This window comes from Tachysurus vachellii, chromosome 3 (genome assembly GCF_030014155.1).
Source record: "Tachysurus vachellii isolate PV-2020 chromosome 3, HZAU_Pvac_v1, whole genome shotgun sequence".
NCBI lineage: Eukaryota > Metazoa > Chordata > Actinopteri > Siluriformes > Bagridae > Tachysurus > Tachysurus vachellii.
The window spans coordinates 15,925,393-15,946,668 of NC_083462.1; the positions used below are offsets into that span (position 1 = coordinate 15,925,393).

General features: G+C 40.1%; 1 protein-coding gene across 2 annotated transcripts in view; it reads right to left on the reverse strand.

The window, feature by feature from the left end:
- The window catches only part of cep170bb (centrosomal protein 170Bb), a 34,674-nt gene extending 19,322 nt beyond the window's left edge, over window positions 1-15,352 (reverse strand). For both annotated transcript variants that reach the window (XM_060865996.1, XM_060865995.1), the window contains exons 1-4: window positions 13,945-15,352; window positions 13,075-13,475; window positions 10,708-10,842; window positions 10,424-10,513 (exon numbers count right to left, since the gene is read on the reverse strand). In XM_060865996.1, the coding sequence (XP_060721979.1) occupies window positions 10,424-10,513; window positions 10,708-10,812 (195 nt within the window). In that variant the 5' untranslated portion in view covers window positions 10,813-10,842; window positions 13,075-13,475; window positions 13,945-15,352. The remainder of the gene's footprint in view (window positions 1-10,423; window positions 10,514-10,707; window positions 10,843-13,074; window positions 13,476-13,944) is intronic.
- Window positions 15,353-21,276: the final 5,924 nt, after the last annotated feature.

Consider the following 21,276-nt stretch of genomic DNA (forward strand, 5'->3'; position numbering starts at 1 on the left):
TTCCACCAGGGTAGTTTGAGTGCTGGTTCAGAGCCAGAGCCTAATTTAAAATCAGTTCTTTCTTTTTTGACACCCAAAACACCATCTCTGAACCAGGAAAAGTGGTTCTTAAGTAGCAACAAAACATTGCTGCTCTTGACTTGGGTTAGGGTTAGGGTTAGGGTTAGATGCTTAGACGCTTGCATCAAGGGCTGGGGGCAGGGTTACTGTTACCAACAAGACAAAAGAGAACGTCGTTAGAGCCATTTTTAAATAATTTTAAATCAGGATTTGCTGCATTTTGATGCCAATGTAGGTTCGCAAATCCATGAGCATTAACAGTAAAGCAACATCCGCCATTGTTAATGTTGTGTTTGTGTTTGCCTTTGCTGCGCTAACGTTGCTGTATAACTTCAAACCAGCACCAGCACTAGCTCAAAACCAGCACCGGGTTCTTTCTGGTGGAAAGGGGGCACTAGGGGGTTTCTCACTTTGTGGCCAATGGTTTAGACATTAATGGCTGTGTGTTGAGTTATTTTGAGGGGACAGCAAATTTACACTGTTATACAAGCTGTACACTCACTACTTTACATTGTAGAAAAGTGTCATTTCTTCAGTGTTGTCACATGAAAAGATATAATAAAATATTTACAAAAATGTGAGGGGATTCAGAAGGGAGAAGGGATCTTACTTCTGTGAGATACTGTATATACGCTTTATAGCCAAATGTAAATGGACACTCCTTCACCAGTTCTGGGGTCTCATTTATAAAGCGTGCGTACGCACAAAACGGGGCTGGAAACGTACGTACACCAGTTCCCATGCAAAGGTTGTGATATATAAAAAACAAACTTGATGGGAGAATGTGCGCACCTTTAAGCAAACTTTGAGACGTGCGTACGCACATTCTGGAGACAAAGGAAATTGGCGACACAGATGGTGAGGTCATGAACTGAAGTTAGATTGTAGAAAATAAATGTGGGAAGAACGATTATAAGAATTAATGACATTTAATTTTCACTCCATTTCATACGTTATATCCACATTATCATGAAGATTAAATCCAAGTGTTATTTGTGCCGATTGTTTTAGGCTATATACATCTAGTAAAATCCAAAAGTAATTCAAAATGTATTAAAGAATAATAATAATAATAATCAGCGCTGCCTTAAGTCACATTGTCCACAACGGGAGCGCAGAAGAAGATGGCGCGACTACATGTGATACAGAATAGCATGAAACACCCTTTTAGTAGAGAACTGCAGAACACAGTGTAATATACTTTCATTAATGTACATATATCATAAAATGTCAAAGTCTGCAAATACAGTCATGAAGCACAATCGCTACTCATCATCGGTCCTAACTATTACGTTGTTCATTACAACACCGTCATGAAGAAGCATGTGTTCACTATAACATTTTCGTCTTAAATTTTCACCCACAAATTAATTCTGTGATTTTGTCAGGGTGTTAACGATCAGTCTAATTGCTAGAAATATATAAATCCTCCTGTGACCCTGGTATGTAATGCTTCATGATGGCACTGCTGGCACTGTTGGAGGGCAGAATAAGGAGAGAACGAGTTTTCAGGGACCATGATGATGACTGGCTAATAAGCCGATTTAGATTCCCTAGAGCTGTGCTCTTGGATCTATGTGCTGAATTGGGTCCAGTATTAGAGAGGGCAACATGCCGGAACCATGTCCCAAACCATGTACCATGGGACAAAGTCCTCACCACTCTGGGGTTCTTGGCAACCGGCTGTTTCCAGCGGGAATTGGCAGACAGGTAAATTATTTATATAAAAAAACTATAAGTAATCCTCAGTTTTGACTCTAAGACCTTTTTGTATATGAAATAATTCTATTGGAATCTATCATCTCACCCTATAGGTCTGGTATATCACAGCCGTCCCTGAGTGCCATAATATCTGTCGTTTTGAATGGTATACTTAATATGGGTAGTCGATACATCAGGTTCCCCTACACTGTGCGAGAACAGGCCGAAATTAAAATGCAATTTGCAGCAATGTCTGGTTTCCCAAATGTAATCGGCGCAATTGACTACAGTCATGTTACTATAAGGGCACCATCTGAAAATGAATTTGCTTATGTTTAACAATATTAAAAAGTTTTGTTTTTAATATAATTATAACAATGTTGCTTTTAATATGATTATAACCTGCAGGCGACAGTGGCTACCCCCTGAGACGCTGGCTCTTCACCCCATTTTTAAACCCGCAGAGCGCAGAGGAAACTCATTATAACTCATTATAAGAGGTCCACTCTTGTGCCCGCACAGTTGTGGAGCATGTAATGGGCGTGTAAAAATGGGCGTATACAGGGCCGGGATATGAGGCTGGTTCACGTACGCACATCTGCGGGAACATTGCTTACAGGTGTGCGTACACACGTTTTTATAAATCGGAATATTTTTGTACGCCATTTTTGGCTTTTGGGTGCACGTAAACTTTTAGTAGGGATCCTATGCACAGTTTTATAAATGAGACCCCCGGTTTTTACATTTATGGCATTTAGCAGATTCCCTTATCCAGAGTGATTTACAAGTAATTTCAATATATACAACTGTGCAATTGAGGGTTATGGGCTCAGGGCCCCAGCAGTGGCAGCTTGGACCACGCCATCCAGCCGGCCGAGTTTTTCATAGACAGAACACTGGAGTCGGGGAGGTCAAGGGGAGGTGGAGTGTGTCTGATGGTGAACAACCACTGGTGTGACAGCGTGAGCATCGTTCCTCTTCCACGCTCCTGCACACCAAATCTAGAACTACTGACCATCAAATGTCGGCCTTCTATCTACCTCAGGGATTCAGCTCGTTCACAGTCAGTGCCGTTTATATTCCACCTCAAGCGGACACAGACACTGCAAACACTAACTTGACTGGTTCCACCATGTCTCAGGGTAAGAGGCAAGTATACTACAAGACTCTTTTCTGTTCTGGCACCAAGGTGGTGGAATGAACTTCCCCTAGAAGTCTGGACAGTTGAGTCACTGGCTATTTTCAAACAGCGGTTGAAGACCTCCTTATTCAGAAACACTTCAACTAGCACTTCTTTCCTATCTTTTGAAAAAAAAAAAACTGACACTTTTTCATTGTAACTCTGAACAATGTTTTAAACTAATGGTATCTTAAGTATGTAACCTAGTGAGCCAGCATTAATGTATCCAATGTTAGAGATTTAAGCACTTATGTACATCGCTCTGGATAAGGGTGTCTGCCAAATGCTGTAAATGTAAATGTAAATGTAACGCTACACCAAACACAGCATCAGGACGCTGCGCTCATTGTGGTGGGAGACTTTAACAGTGCCAACCTCAAGCGAGCACTACTGACCTTTCAGCAGCACATCACCTGTGGAAACTAGCGGATGATACGGTGCAGAAAACCACCATCAGAACATTTCCCAACCAGAAGCCGTGGGTAGATAAAACCATCTGCGATGCTCTGAGATCCTGCTCCGCTGCCTACAACACGGGGCTCGCCACCAGGGACATGGTTGAGTACAAGGCTGCATCTTACAGTGTGCGCAGTGTGGTGAAGGAAGCAAAGCGGCGCTACGGGAGGAAACTAGAGTCACAGTTCCAACATGGTGGCTCTAGGAGCCTGTGGCAGGGACTAAGGAACATCACGGACTATAGAACACAAGCTTCTAGAATGGGGAATGTGAACGCTTCTCTGGCAGACAAGCTAAACATCTTTTATGCTCACTTCGAGGCTGCAGCTAACCACTCTAACATTGCAAACAGCATGCATGCTGAGAGAGCTGGAGAGGTAAACACGTTCACCATCTCGGAGCATGATGTGAGGAGGGCATTCGGAAGAGTGAATACCAGGAAGGCAGCAGGACCAGATGCCATGACAGGTCAGGTTCTGAAAGCCTGCACTGACCAGCTAACACCGGTGTTCACTGAGATATTCAACCTCTCACTGGAACAGTCTGTTGTCCCCTCATGCTTCAAACAGTCCACCATTGTTCCTGTCCCAAAGAAACCCCAGCCTTCCTGCCTCAATGATTACTGCCCTGTAGCCCTGACCTCAGAAGTGAAGAAGTTCTTCGAAAGACTGGTCAGAGACTTCATCACTGCATCACTACCAGACACACTGGATCCACTACAGTTCACGTACCGCCAGAACCGCTCTACTGAGTACGCCATTGCTCATCTTCTCCACACCACGATGAGCCACCTGGACTGCAGAAAAGGAAATTATGCAAAAATGCTGTTTCTGGACTACAATTCAGCGTTCAACACCATAATTCCCTCCACGCTCACCTCTAAGTTGGAGGTCCTGGGACTCTGTGTCAATGGATCTCCAACTTCCTGACAGACAGGCCACAAGCCGTACGGGTGGGCAAACACACCTCATCCACCCTCACCCTCAGCACTGGAGTTCTGAGTCCCTGCTGTACTCACTGTACACATATGACTGTGTGGCCACTTCCAACTCCACCACCATCATCATCAAGTTTTCTGACAACACTGTTGTGGTGGGCCTGATCTCCAACAATGACGAGACGGCCTACCTACAGGAGACTAAAAACCTGGAGAGATGGTGCCAGGAGAACAATCTTCTCCTGAACATCAGCAAGACTAAGGAGTTGATAGTGGACTTCAGCACAAAGCAGGAGCAGTCATACCAACTGCTAAACATCAACGGGACCCCAGTGGAGAGAGTGGACAGTTTCCGGTACCTGGGTGTTCACATCACACAGAACCTGTCTTGGTCCTGTCACATTAACACCCTGGTGAAGAAGGCCCGGCAGTGTCTGTACCATCTCAGACGCTTAAGGGACTTCAAACTACCCTCTCAGGTGCTAAAGACTTTCTACACCTGCTCCATTGAGAGCATCCTGATGGGTAGCATCACTTCATGGTTTGGGAACAGCACCATGCAGGACAGGCGAGCTCTCCAGAGGGTGGTGCAGTCAGCTGAACCCACCATCCACACCGAGCTCCCTGACCTGCTGTACATCTACAGCACGCGGTGCCGGACCTAAGCCAGGAAGATTGTAAAGGATCTCAGCATCCCAACAATGGACTCTTTTCTTTGTTGCGTTCAGGGAAACGCTTCTGCTCCTTGAAAGCAAACACAGAGAGAATGAGGAGAAGCTTCTTCCTGCAGGCCATTCGGAGTCTAAACCAGGAAACACCCAGGATCTGGATCTAGTACTGGACCTTTCCTTCCATCTTCACTGTTTTTCTGCACATCTTTTTGCACTGTCACTGTAATGCTGGACTGTCACTTTAACTCTGGACTTGCACAGCACAGTGCTACTTTATACACCTTATACACACCATACTGCATATGGACACTTTAAGAACAATAATTAAAACCATATGCATGTATGTATATTTATGTATTTTTTTCACTTATATTTTCATATTTTCTTATTTTATATATATTTTTTTTATATAGTTTTTTCTACTTTTTTTTTACCTCCTTTTGGTTATATTTTTTATACCTAATTTCATTCCTTATGCTTGAATACCGGACAGATTCAAAAAGCATTTCACTGCACGTTTGTATGTATGTGTATGTGACAAATAAAATTTGATACTTGATACTACTCAAGAGCTCAGGTACACCAATACCAAAACTACACCAATTACCTAAAGCCCACATGAAATTGTTTGCTGCATGTTTTCATGCCTGTCTTGGTGTTGAAATTATACTGTTTTTTTTCTCTTTTTGGTTAATATTCCTCTTTTGTTTATTAAATTCTCTACTTTTCAATCGCAGTTCATTTTATTCCTCTTTTTCGGGGTACGCTTCTTTGTTTCCTGTCTTCAAACAGCTAGCGGAATAAACACTCTTTGGATCTTTTTAATATTCCGATCTAATTCAAGTTAAAGGTACGTAATAATTAACAATAGCAAACTTTCAGCTTGTCCAGTGTGTGAGCTGCATGATGTTTATTAAGTCTTTCTCTGTTATCAGCGTTAATTTTACTTGTAATTAGTGTATTTTAATTAGCTCTCTGATGGAGAAGATCTTAGCTTTAGAGGTGCATATCCAGACACCAAAGAGGGATAGCGATAGTAATGTAATTTCTGTAGGGGAAAATCTGGATGCCTTAGGTGGAGTTAGTAACACTCCAACTCCGGCATTAGAGCCTTCACAGCGTGGCAAATGGGTGACGACTCAGCGGCATAGTCGCAAAGCCAAAGCTAACGCTAAGGCTAGCACCATTCCTCTCCGCTTCACGTTGTAACAGGTTTGCTCTCCTCAGTGAAGCACCGCTGAGAAACCTGAAAGAGCTCTGGTTATAGGTGACTCCATCTTAAGGCATGTTTTTAGGGGCTCCAGCAGCACTGGTTATGTGAATTCCAGGAGCCAGGGCACCGGACATAGCAGGTAATCTTATGGTCTTAGGCAAGCATAGGTACTCGAAGGTAGTTTTCCACAAAGGAGCTAACAATATATGCCTTCATCAGTCAGAAATTACTGAGAGTAATATTGTAGAGGTGTGTAAATTAGCAAAGGCAATGTCCAATGCTGTAGTGTGCTCTGGCCCCATCCCAATGCGGCGTGGCGATGTAGCTTACAGCAGTTTATGGTCACCTAACAATGTGGGCTTCACAGATAATTGGAGCATTTTTGCTCAAGAGGCGCTGCTCTCATTTCTTGCAGCAAAGCTCATAGTGTATGAACAGGCCTAGTTAATCAGTAACAATCTGGAGCCAGGGCCAGGGAGCAGACAAGCAGGCTAATCCGACATCTGCTAGCTGCAGTGAGTCGTCACCCAGGGTTCACTATATAGAGACTGTGTCTGTTTCCCAAGCAAAATAAAAACTATAAACTCTCCGAAAAAATTTTTAGTAACCTTATTAGTATAAAATTAGATCATAGTGAATGCACAGCCAGCACCTTTGAAGCTAGGACTGTTAAATATAAGATCTCTTGCATCTAAAGCTCTTATGGCTAATGAAATGATTACTGATCAGAGGTTTAGTGTTTTGTGTTTAACAGAAACATGGGTCAAACCAAACGAGTTTGCCACATAAAACTAAGCTTGTCCACCCAGTTATAGTTACATACATCAGTCACACCTAACAGGCAGGGGAGGAGGTGTTGCAGTTATTCATGATGATAAGCTCAATGTCAAGCAAGAATCTAGACACATGTTTAACTCATTAGAAGTTCTTCATACTAACATAACATATGTAGCCACAAAAATAAGTCTACTGAGTCAGTTCCTATTATTGTTATTGTTATTTACCATATTCTGAATTCCTCTGAGAATTTGCAGATTTCATTTCAAACCTAGTTGTTTCTTTAGACAAAGCAGTAATTGTTGGAGACTTTAATATTTAATTTGAGAAGTTAGAAGATCCTCTGAGAACAGCAGTTGTTTCCATCTTAGATACAGTAGAGGTTAAACAAAATGTAATAGGACCCACTCATAATGGAGGTCACTCTCTTGTTCACACCTCGTTCTAACCCTCATATTAAATATAGAAAATATAGTCACAGTGTCTCCATCAGAAGCTATCTCTGACCACTATCTCATTTAATTTAAATTGCACTTCGGAGACGATATTTGCAATTTGCCACGTCACCGTGTTAAACGTACATTTACATCCACTACTGCAGAGAGATTTACCAACAGTCTCCCAGAATTATTATCCATGATCTGATCATCATCTGACCCACAGAACTTGATCATGTGACTGACTATTTAGAGTCAGTGTTTCACTACACCCTTGATATTGTAGCTCCACTTAAAAAGGAAAGTAATTAGAAAGAAAAAACTCGCACCCCGGTACAATGACAAAACACAAACTTTAAAACAATCAGCTAGGAAATTAGAACGTAAATGGCATCAAACTAAATGCTCAGTATTTTGATCAGCATGGAATGAAAACCTTCATAGCTACAATAAATCTCTTAGTGCTGCTAGATCGGTGTATTTCTCCAGCCTTATTGAAGATAACAAAAATAATCCTACATTTCTATTTAATACTGTAGCAAAATTAAGTAGGAATAAAAACACTGTCGAAACACCATCTATTTGTAGCAGTAACGACTTCATGAATTATTTCAGTGGCAATATTGGTAACGTCATGCATAAAATTCAGTCCATTCGTTTAATACCAAACAATTTGCTAGATAATGCCTTTGATAATATTTCTGTTTTTGATCAGTATTTAGACCGTTTTAATCCCCTTCAAGAGACTGACTTAATTTCACTGACCGCGACCCAAGTTATGTTCAGACCTACATAAGAATAATGCATTTGTTACCTCTAGGTTGGATTATTGTAATGCTTTACTGTATGGATGTTCCAGTAGGAGCATAAACAAGCTCCAGTTAGTCCAGAACACAGCAGATAGAGTCCTACCTAGAACCAGAAGATATGAACATATCACCCCACATATCTTTCCACAAGCCATCAGGCTCCTTAATAACTGAACTGAACTGTACTGAGCACAATACCCACATGCATATCACCTGTATGGACTGCACAGGCCTACACCAAATACACACTCTTCCAATTTACATCCATCAAACTGTTTACATGCTGTTTTGCACACTGTTTTATGCTCTTTGCACATTCTGTCTCACATTTCAACTGATGTAACTGCTGCTATAATACTGTGTTCATTCCAGTATTTCTGCACACGCAATATTGTTTGAACTTACAAAGTATTGATCCAGGACGTTTTTGGTGGCTATAGGTCAGTTTTCTTCTTCTTCCACCTGTCACGTGTGGTGTCCCTGAGGGTTCGACTTTTCAACCTATAAATGCTCCCAGTTTTAAATATTATAAAGAAATCTAGAACTTTCTGCATTACCCTCCCTTAAAAATCTGGAGCCACACTACAGGCCCTCTTGGACTGGTTCGAAGATATTAAAAGCTGGATGGCAAATAATATCCTACAGCTTAACAAAGATAAAACTGATGTGATTATTATGCGTCCCTCCAAGAAAAGAAGCCACATGACCAGTAATAAAATCTTGCTCTATACGTAAAGTCATATGTAAAAAAATTGGGGTTTCTTTTTAATTCTGAATTCTGTTCTGACAAACAAATTAGCTTTTTTGTCAAGGACAGTTATTACCAGTTAAGAATAATTTCCAGACCGATTCTGAACTTCAATGACTTGTTGAAGGTTATTTATGCCTTTATTACTTCTGGACTATTATTAGTCCTAATATATCGTTCTTCCTCGATCCTCTATAGCTCGTCTGCAGAACACATAACACCCAAGATTTGGCCTCTCTTCACTGGCTACCAATTAATTTTAGAATTCAGTTCAAGGTTATTTTAATTGTTTTCAAAGAAAATAATGGGAAAGGCACCTTCTTACATTACAGACCTAATTCATTCTTACTCAGCACTAAGGTCCCTTAGGTCTTCTAAACAAGGTCTCTTACACGTCCTTAGATCTCACCTTAAATCGAAAGGTGATAGAGCGTTTGCAGTAGCTGCTCCTTATTTGTGGATTCAGACATCAAAAATGCTCTGTCTGTTTAAGTTTTTAAATCTATGCTAAAAACATATTTTTATTAATTTCCCTTCTTAGCCTCTTAACCTGCCATTATCCATTACTGTTAAGTAATTAAATTGTTAAAAAATTGTTTTAGTAACCTTATTAACATAAAATTAGAGTAACCCTAACCTTTGATCACTAGGACTGTTAATATAAGATCTTTTTTATCTAAAGCTCTTCTTGTTAATGTCTCATTACCTGAATATCCGTCTCTGCTGCTGATTATTATTAATATTATTTATAACAATTATAATAATAATAAGAAGTAGCAGACATCATAACATAACGTATTGCTTCACCTTAATATTTTAATTGTCAACCTATCAATATTCAGTTTTCATTCTCCCATCTATTATCCTCAGCAGTCACCACTGCCCAGGCCCCTTATTTTAAAGTGAAGATGAACGTTACTGATACAGTATACAAAGACATTTTACATAAATTGCATGTGGCAACAGTTTGGGGAAGGCCCTTTCCTGTTTCAGCATCTCCAGTGTCCCTACAGCAGGATCCATAAAAACAAGGTTTGGGGAGTTTGATATGGAGGAAATCCAGCCAGCACAGATCTGGCTTCCCTGTCCAACAGCACTGTTTAGCCTCACAAATGCTATTTTGACTGAATGGACAAAAGTTCCCAAAAACACACTCCAGTATCTTGTAGAAAGCCTTCCCAGAGGGGTGAGAGATGTTGCTGCAAGGCCTGTGGTTTTGGAATGAGATGTCAAACATTATAGAGGTGTCCACATATAAAGGTCAGGTGTCCACATACTTTTAGGCATACAGTGCAGGTGAGTACTCTTTATAAGGACTTTGGTGTTTGAGAGACAACTTCAGTTACTGCATGTGACAGTGCACTTATCATGGGATCCTATAATTTAACAAAGAATCAAATGATGTTACAAGCTAAGTGGAGAGATTAACTTTACCCCATTTAAACTGCCCAGATCTTTCACCAAGTGCTCATCAGTAGCAGCATTGTAGTTAATCACAGCATGCTGTTTATCAACACTGCGGGACTGAGAGAGTAAAACAGGAAGGGTGAGACAGGGAGAGAGAGAGACAGACAGACAGACAGACAGACATCTTATTATTAATATGTTATAGATGATATCAATACAGCTGATCCAAAAACTGGACAGTTTCAGAGAGATAAATGAACAGATGTTCAGTTAGTCACACAGCGGTTTGTGTGTATTTTATGACATCTCACCTGCAGCATAAGCTCACAGTCCTCACGACCTACGAAGATCATCTCCCGCGGCAACCGGTGACGAGTGCCGGAGCTGCTTACCAAAAACCATGATGTCACACTCATCTTTAATTCACCCACCAGCTACTGAGCATTCTGGGAAACAAGAGGAGACTAAATAGTGACAGTAGTTTCTGTCTCATACAACACACTTTCAGTCTGACAGTATTCGCTTGTTACTGTGAGATACATAAGTAAGGTTAGTGAGGTAGAGTCATGTCACCATGAAAATGAGCAAATTAGAAAATTAAAACCCCTCATTACATAAGTTGACCTTCAGCCAAGATCCTAGAAAAGGTCATACACCGCACTTATGTTAGGAATAATATTCATGAAATGTATCAGTCAGGATTTAGACCTCATCATAGCACAGAGACAGCGCTGGTTAAAGTGGTAAATGACCTGTTACTGGCCTCTGATCAGGGTTGTGTCTCTTTGCTGGTGTTACTGGATCTTAGTGCAGCTTTTGATACCATTGACCATGTTATTCTACTTGATAGGCTAGAACATGTTGTTGGTGTTAAAGGGACAGCCCTCTCCTGGCTCAGGTCAGTTCAGTTCGAGGGGGGGCACGGTGGCTTAGTGGTTAGCACGTTTGCCTCACACCTCCAGGGTTGGGGGTTCGATTCCCGCCTCCGCCTTGTGTGTGTGGAGTTTGCATGTTCTCCCCGTGCCTCGGGGGTTTCCTCCGGGTACTCCGGTTTCCTCCCCCGGTCCAAAGACATGCATGGTAGGTTGATTGGCATCTCTGGAAAATTGTCCGTAGTGTGCGATTGAGAGTGTGTGTGTGCCCTGCGATGGGTTGGCACTCCATCCAGGGTGTATCTTGCCTTGATGCCCGATGACGCCTGAGATAGGCACAGGCTCCCCGTGACCTGAGGTAGTTCGGATAAGCGGTAGAAAATGAGTGAGTGAGTGATATCAGTTTGTAGATCTAAATGGTGACCACTCTAAAAAAAACTAAAGTAATGTTCGGTGTTCCGCAAGGTTCTGTTTTAGGCCCATTGATTTTCTCCCTGTATTTCTCCCTTGGTGCAATTATTTGTAAACATGGTATTGGCTTCCACTGTTATGCTGATGACACACAGCTATATGTTTCAGCTAAGTCAGATGTGAACGACATTAGACAGTGGATGCTTACTAACTTCCTCCTGCTTAACTCTGACACACAGATGTTCTTTCTTAGGGACCCAGCAGTGACAAGTGGACCTTGGATTTGAACTCACAAGCTTCTGATCAGTAGCCCAACACATTAACTATTGAGCTAACACTTCCCTAACTGGATTCTGTAAAGCTGTGAGCTGTAATCATAACTACTCTGTTCATTCCAGTACTTCATTTCATTCCTTGACCTGTTGTGTGTTAGAGAATCTCAGAGAAGAAGAAAGACTTCATTAAAGCTGTAAGGTTAATCTGTTGATAGATTTAAGAATTTATTAAAAGTAAGGAAATTATTAATTTCTTTTACAATTTAAAAAGAATTCCTTAATAAATTAAGATTAGTAATTATTATTAATTATTAAGTATTATTAATAATCGTTTTGTAATACTTTCAAAGAAACTGAAATTTTAAAGAAATACTTTTTTAAATTTTTAAGAAATATATTACTTACATTTAGCTGAAACTGAATCAGAATGTATTTATTTTTCTAATAACGTTATGATGTGAATTTAAGAGAAACATGATTTCCACTCATCTAACGTGTGTTGGGTGTCCACTGGAACACACATGGAATGATTGTTAACAAGTTCAGATTAACGTGTGTGTGTGTGTGTGTGTGTGTGTGTGTGTGTGTGTGTATGTGTGTGAACTAAATCCTAAATCTTTTATTTCTCAACATTAAAACAGATTAATTCTACCTCAATGACGTCAGCATGTCCGGATTTGTCGGTGTTATGGATTGGTGATGGATTTTCTCCACATCCACCGCAAAACATGTAAACTGCTAACAATGTATTATATATAAACTAAATACAAATGTTTATATGTTTTCAAGCGTTTATTCAAGCGCGCGCGCACAGATTTATGAGAATTATGAAGGCCTGCAGATGCTCAGACTGAATAACACACACACACACACACACACACACACACACACACACACTGTGTCTCTGATCATTTTCTAATCACAATTAAATGTTTAGTCCGTTAACGCGCTGTGACTTCCGGTTTTTACACCTTTGATACACCGCGTCCTGGATCGCAGCATCATCATCATCATCATCATCATCATCAGGTTCACGTAAAGAATGAAGATGCTTCATTCTAACACACACACACAAAAGCTAAAATTAGAGCTTATTAATTAGATTATTGCGGATACTTACCTTAGATCCTCGTCTCACACACCAATGATGTGTGTCTGATCGGCGTTCCACAGCGGTGCTGTGTGTGTGTGTGTGTGTGTGTGTATGTGTGGCTGTCCCACCCTGCAGTAAAAGGCGCCGCCTCAACACACAGCTACAACACACACGCGCGCGCGCGCGCACACACACAGGCAGTAATTCATTAATAACAAAGTTATTGATATGCATTATTGCGATATTAATGTGCTTATGATTTAATGCGCATTTTTTCACTAATTTTTGTTCCACCTTAAATGCTTCCTGCAGTACCACATAATCCCGGAAGATGGCGCTGTTTCATTACTTCTTCAATAGACACAAACACACCTGCTCATGATCTGATCAGCCAATCACTTGTCAGTGTCTCAGTGCTGTAACGGAGGCTGCAGACAGAACAAAGAACCAAAAGCTTCATTTCTTTTCATTATTAACTTTTTATTAACAGTAAAGAAACAACAAAGTACAAAAGAATGATCTAGAAATCTTTTTTTACTCAGTAACTAACTCACTACATCCTGACTCACACACCACCTTTAAATATATCTTTAAATAAAACCCAATAAAGTAAGATTTCACATTTGACCCAGTGATTCCATTTTAATTCATTCAAAGGCATAATTGTGTTTATTCACACACCCTCAAAGGCTCAGACAAAACATTAGAATTAACAGAACCGTAACATATTACACACACACACACAGTTAGCTTTATGTTAGCTTAACTTACTGCTAGTCATTTCTCAGTACTTAGCAAATTCTACTGTTAGCCTACTTTGCTACCCATCTGCTATTATTAGTTTTTGTAATTAAAGCAGTATTTTATGATAAATGTTATAAACTTGTGATGACATACTGATTGGATGCCCAAACTGCCTGGAAGCTCCATCCCTGCTGATCCAGGGAAAAGCACCAAGTGTGATCATCTGGACTGTTGTAGCTGTTTACAGGTCAGGAAGCCAAAGTTATTCCCACATCTGATAATAATATTAAACATTGGCCACGCCCACAGTGTTCAAACGGGTGATGAACAGTAAACACATGACCATGTTCACAATAAGTAACACACAGGAACATGAAGGAAACCAAGATCTTTTACAGGTTGTCAATAATTCTGAAAACAGAGCTCTGAAGTGAGAAACAGACAAAATCAGTGTTCCCTCAACAGCCAATCAGAATCTGTCTGCTGACTGTGAGGGAGATCAAGCACAGAGTTAACACACAGATTTATTCTGTACATGACATCACACCCACACACACCCACACACACTTTATTTAGTGTGCACTATTAGCATCATCCCTGTGCTAGTAGATCAGTTAGCATGTATCTCAGCATTACTTCTGCTTAGCCCCATTAGGGGATTTCTGTTGCCATGACAACTGAATTACTGAAGCTTCCCATGGAGAGCTGTAGCTACATGCTCATGTGTACATTATAATTAGTCTAATGCAAAAATCACTCACTTCACGTCATTTATTCCAATCCGAGTCACCTTGTCCTCACACACCCGTCTCCAGTCTGATTGTCCCTGAGTGAAGACTGTAAGAGGACAAACAGCTCACAGTGTAAAGCTGGAGCATGGAGATGCAGGTAATCTTACCACAGAAACACTAGAATGATCACTTTCACTTGCAGTGGAAACATTTTCACCTCATCTTTGTTAATGCTGTGAAGATGTGATGAATTTTCTTGAAGAACTTTGATGAGGATTCCAAGCTGAGTATCAGAAGTGATTCACACACCATCGTGGTCATTTCAGCTTCAGTGGATAGATGTCTCCTTCCAGTCACCAGCAGTGACACACTGACTACATACACGTGCACTTCCTCTGTATTAAACTTAATACAGTGATTATGCAGCTCTTCATCCAGGTCAAAGCTGAGATAAAGCGTTTATTATCAAAATTCTAACACAGAGGCATCACGAAAGCTCAAACGTCTACTTGGATGTATTTAAAATAAAGCTCCCTTATGAAGGCTACACAAACCTAGAAGTGTGAACAGTACAACAGTCCCTTCTGCTGGTCCAGTCAATTTAAAAGTGATGTTCTCTTGTGACTAAGACCATAAATCATGTTTCATTTGTACAGCATCAGTGTGAGTTTTAATTCAATTCAATTGATTTGTATAGCGCTTTAACGATTCCCATTGTCTCAAAGCAGAAGTCTTTACACAAGTATACCAGAAGAGAGAGAAAAAGAAAAGAAAAGAAAAAGTTGTATGCAAAAGTTTAGGCACCCCTGACAATTTCCATGATTCTCATGTATAAATATTTGGGTGTTTTATAAGCAATTTCATTTTGATCAATCAAATAACTGAAGGACACTAAAGTAATATTTCAGTAGTGAAATGAGGTTTATTGGATTAAGAGAAAATGTGCAATATGCATCAGAACAGAACCTAAGTGAACTGGAGATGTTTTGTAAGGAGGAATGGTCCAAAATACATTCATCCAGAATGCAGACACTCATTACAGGCTATACAGTAGGAAGCATCTAGAGGCTGTTATGTCTGCTAAAGGAGGCTCTACTAAATAATGATGTGATTTTTCTGTTGGGGTGCCCAAATTTATGCACCTGTCTAATTCAGTTTTGATGCATTGCACATTTTCTGTTTATCCAATAAACCTCATTTCATTACTGAAATACTTTAGTGTCCTTCAGTTATTTGATAGATCAAAATGAAATTGCTGATAAAACACCCAAATATTTATACGTGAAAATCATGGAACATGTCAGGGGTGCCTAAACTTTTGCATACGACTGTAAATATACAATAATAAGGGAAAAAATAAATAAGGATAAAAATAAATTAATTAATATATACAATTAAAGTTTAAAATTAATTTAAAAATATTAAACTAAAATTTTACAATACTATATATCTGACCCTATCCCTAATGAACATGCTGAAGGTGAGGAAAAACTCCCCGAGATGATAAGAGGAAGAAACCTTGAGAGGAACCAGACTCAGAAGGGAACCTCATCCTCATTTGGGTGACACTCTACTAGTGTTGTAATGTAACGGAGTACAAATACTTCGTTACTGTACTTAAGTAGAAATTTCATGTGTCTGTACTTTACTTCGCTATTTAAATTTGTCAACTTTCAATTTTACTCCACTACAGTTCCTAGATAAAATGTATACTTTTACTCCGCTATATTTCCACTAAGCATCTTCGTTACTCACTACAAAATAAAATCAGAAGAAATGTGTGTCACTGCAATAAGGGAGGTTTGGCGAATCACTGCTCCTAGATTGCATTACGCTCCGCACGCTCTATTTCAGCGTAATGTTGCTAAAGGAGCAGTGACGGAGCCAGAGGGGTGTCCAGGGTGCCACCCCGAATTTTTATTTGATAGCATTGGAAGTTTGATGCTGATCGACATCTCATTTCACCTATCAAAAGTAGTCTTCTTTTGACGTTTGGTTGCGGCGCCGCTCAACATTTCAAATCCATCAATCGATGACAAGAAAGAGGTGAGAGGTAGAGAAGAATACTGTAACAGACTAATACTAAAACTTAGAATTTCGGTAAGTTTTGAGATTAAACATCAGGATTTTGTTTTCCAGAAAAATATTTTGAAAGTTACGTCACTATATAAATTGACGTTAGATGCTATTAACAGATTAATCAGACAAGAGAGTTCAGCTCGTTCCCCAGTTTAGCCATAATATACAGAGCCGATCGGCCCTATACGCTCACGCCTCCCCCTGCCTCATTTTACAGCGCGTGTTAATGTTTACTGTGTAGATGACAATATGAAGCAGAGCTATCCATCTGGCCAAAAAGAGAAAAAAGAAACAAAATGAGAGTGAAATGCGAGAACAGCAATCAGGAAAACTTGTGTTCTCTTCAAGTTTGATGTCAGCAAGAGCAAATAAGAGTAAGGTTAAGTTGATGTGTTTCTGTCTCTAGTCTCTATCTGACTAGCTAAATTAGCTGTGCAGTGCTGCCAGTGCATCTCTTGGCCTGTCTGTAACACAACAATTTATTGCGTGAACATTCACGTGAATAAATGCCCAAGGCCAGTGGTGTTTATAAACGGCAGCTCGATAACCGCGCCGCGCGTGAACATGCGTTCATATGCGCGTGCAATCGTGCATGAAATGACACGCGCGCTTTCCAGCAGCAACATCTGTGTGGGGACCAGTACAAAAAGTAGCGTGATAGCACTCCTAAATGATAATGTTTATAGTCTCTCAATCAAGGTTACAACAACATTAATGCAATATAGAAACCAATGGATTTACATTGGAGTGGGCATAATGCCAGGGCAATATGAATGCACATCCCTCAGTAAATAATAACCATCAGGGATCAAGTATTGCTCTCATGCATACTATAAAACACAGTGATACGGTATGGCAAGCCATTTTAGCTTTTATACATTCATATGATCTGTATTTTTGATATCAAGAATTCAGTTTTCAATACTTAACATGTAAATATTAAGAGTGTGATTTCTAGTAGTAACCATATTTTTGATATCAGGAATTAAATTTTACACTAGTAAAAACGTAATTTCTGATATCTGCTATTGCATATTCACTAGTTGAATATTGCAAGAGCCAAGTCATTTTATAAATAGTATTTTATATTTGAAAATGGATAAAGAGGAATCTGAGGGGGTTTTTACACCTGGTCACTTCATGCGTTTTCTGTGATCCGATAGCTATCCGATCGTAAAAAGACCAGGTGTAAATGCCCTCTGAAACGGTTTCGAGACGGATATAAATGCGCTCGCTCAAACCACTGCAGGAGGTGGTGTGGGACGTATTTCAGATGAAACTGGACAGGTGTAAATGCACGTGGTTGATCAAGCCACATACGCCAGTGCTATACTCCTCCCAAACGGAAGTACGTCACTCGCAGCTGACTCGCGAGTCGTGCATCGCGCCAGAAACAAATATGTTTTCCCATTAGTGCTGGCGCTGATATTTCACCCAGGTGTCTCGTTTGGTCTTAAAATGCACTGCTGCCGCCAGCGAAAATGCAGCAAACAGTAAATGCTGTTTTTTGTAGCAACCGCATACAACAAAGCGTGTTACATGTCAATTACCCCGGAAATGAGGTAAAATATATTTGCATATTGGGCGGGAGTAGAAATATCGGATTGATATCCGATTCGCCAAGGCGCATTTATGTGGCCTAATGTAAATGGAACAGTTTTAACAAATCAGATAGCTATCGGATCAGAGAAAACACATGAAGTGAAAAAGGCCCTGAGGGTGTAAAAAGGCCCTGAGGGAGGCAGTTTAAGTGGGGCCTAATATTCAACTCAAAATTCCATTTAATATATTCCATTCAATAAAGATTTGTTTATACCTCATTCAATTCTGTATTGTTTTACTCTTTGACCGAGCGATGGAGCAAACTTTATTTTAAAAGGAAGGAGGTTTGTAGTAGGAGCAGTGGGGTGTCAAGTGTGAATGTGTGGCAAATGGTTTACATGGCTCACGGGTCAGGTAGGAGGGCCCCTACGCAGAATTTTGCTTAGGGCCCCAGGGAGGTCAGGATCGGCTCTGATAATATACATTCCGTTGACATTTATGCTAGTTATACACATATACAGTGCAGTGTCTGTGTGTAAGTCTTTAACTGTTTAGCTAATATGAGGTAACTAGTTTTACAGCTGTCAGTGTTTAATGTTGTTATAACTATGTATCGTAATGTTACTCAAAAGATTACTGCAGACAGCCTGTTAGCTATCATAAAGGTGATTAAAGTAGTCATTTATGCTGACAGTTGATTTTAAAATGCAATTATTATAGTGGGATTTGTAGTTAAAGTTGAGTTTTAATTTAAAAAATCTGTATTTGATGCTTAAATGTATTATATCCATGTGTCATATTTTTACATAGGGTCAATAAAAAAATGAAAAGAAAGGCAGAGATATCAGACTTCTTTGTAAAGAATCAAACACATACAGATCAGGAGCAAACAAACCCCAGCCCAGCCCCTACATCACCACAGTACCCCAGAGCAGCTTCCTGCCTGATGCTAGTCAGATTTCACAAGAACCACCAACAGGTTTGAGAACCCACCAGGCAGTCAGTTAGTCAGTCACATGTCCAGTTCAGAATTTAAGCTTAGCTTGTTATAGTTGGTTTCCTCAGTTTAGGCTTTACATAAAAATGTAATTAGGTGTTGATTTATGTGTGACATACACAAGATAAAATTATATACATAATATATTATAAATTATAAAATAGATTATGAGAGATATATTCTACCTCTAATGAGCAATTATGGGATTCATCCATGCTCCTTGTTAGGGTAATTTGTGTCATAGTCTGTGGACCCCCTAAAGTTGCCTTGGCTACCCCCTGGCCACCCCATTTGCAAATAAATGTTTCTGTACATGGGAATGAAAGATTCTTCCTACCGGATTTAGTGCCACTTATGCCTACCGAAAATCACTGAAATTTTACTTTTTACTTTTACTTCAAATACTTAAGTACATTAAATATCAGAAACTTACTTTGATACTTAAGTACAGTATATCAGATACTTTAAGACTTTTACTTGAGTAATATTCTAAAAGGTAACTTTCACTTCTACCAAAGTCTTTTTCTAGTACGATACTTGTACGTTTACTCAAGTATTGCTTTCTAGTACTTTATACAACACGGCACTCTACAGTAAATAGTGTAAATGTAAATAATGTCCTTTCTACAACAGTTTATAATAGTGCAGCCGAGAGCTCCTGAGGAACTAATGGGTCATCGTAAACTCTGAGTTCAGCACAGACCTGATTGCTGATAAAGACCAAACCATACAGCTGACTGACACAACATTGGTTCAAAAGAAGACATGACAGTCTCTGGGTGGCTTCATACACAACAATCTCATGAGACACTGACTGACCATGAAGAAGCAATCTCTGTGATGGAAAAGCATCATTACATGAACCCTGGCGATGAAGTGTGTAATGCATACACACACGCACACACTTAAAATACACCTTATAAATGCTCATTTATTTGTTGCTCATATACAGACTCATTACAGTTATATATTACCTTCACACCCTACTGTTCACAGAACCAGGGCTTTGAGTTTCCATCAGTCAAATTCAAGAATGTAGAGACCATTTTGGCCACGTCTCAAACCACATACCTGTGTTATATAGTGTATCATTATAGTGTGCACACTGTTCACCTGAACATTTCAGCAGTGCATGTGTATGATCTGAGACGCAGCATTTAAATCATCTGCTCTTTTTAAACAAATAATCTGTTTGCTTTGTCATGACACACACACACACACAGTTCATCACAAAACATCACCCCTGCTATTACACTCGCACGTACGCACGCACGCACACACACACACCATCCATAACAGACAAAGTGGTGTGCAGTTTCCATGTACTACTGGGTCTCAATGTAATTATTACCTAAAACTGGGTTATAGAGCTCAGAATTATATACCTCATCTATACACATACACACCTCTACAACCCAGTGTGATCCCCAGGGTCAGCGCAACTGCAGAGTTACACCTGATCATCAAGGAAGGTGGAGCGATGAAGCAGGTGATCTCAGGTACATGGCCACACCCAAGCTCTGTGTTTAATACTAAACACTCCTGAGTAAAAACATATGTGAGAAGTATGAGATCAGCACACTTTAGAGGATCTTCCACTGGTTCTCTAACAGGGCATCTATAATGATAAAGGGACCATAATTATGTTCATGCTCACAAACACAAATATTTTTCTGCTGAATAATCGCTTTTGTCCATCGTCAGTTGAACATAAGCAGTGATTCAGTTACACGGCTCTGTGCTGATGCACTTGTGTGTACTTTTAAGCTGCGACACTTTGAAAGCAACCTCAAAATATTCTCCATTTACGGTGGCAGGAAGCGCGGATGCTGCATCAGCACATCACTCAGGGGGAAAAGGCATCGAGCAAAGCATGTCCTAAAAGCCTCCACACACACGGGTCAGAAACAGGTAACTTTATTTACAGAACATCCTCCATGTGACTTTGAGATCTTTGGCTCACAGTTTTTTGTGTGAGATTTTTACACAATATCCAGCTGGACCTTTCACTGGGTCATTTCAGGAAGAAGTTGTCAGTGTGTTCCCATCTTACCTGTGTGACACCTCCACAGCACACTGTGCAGGTCCAGACAGCTGAAATTCACCGTGAGAGAATAACGAGCCCAGAGCCGTGTG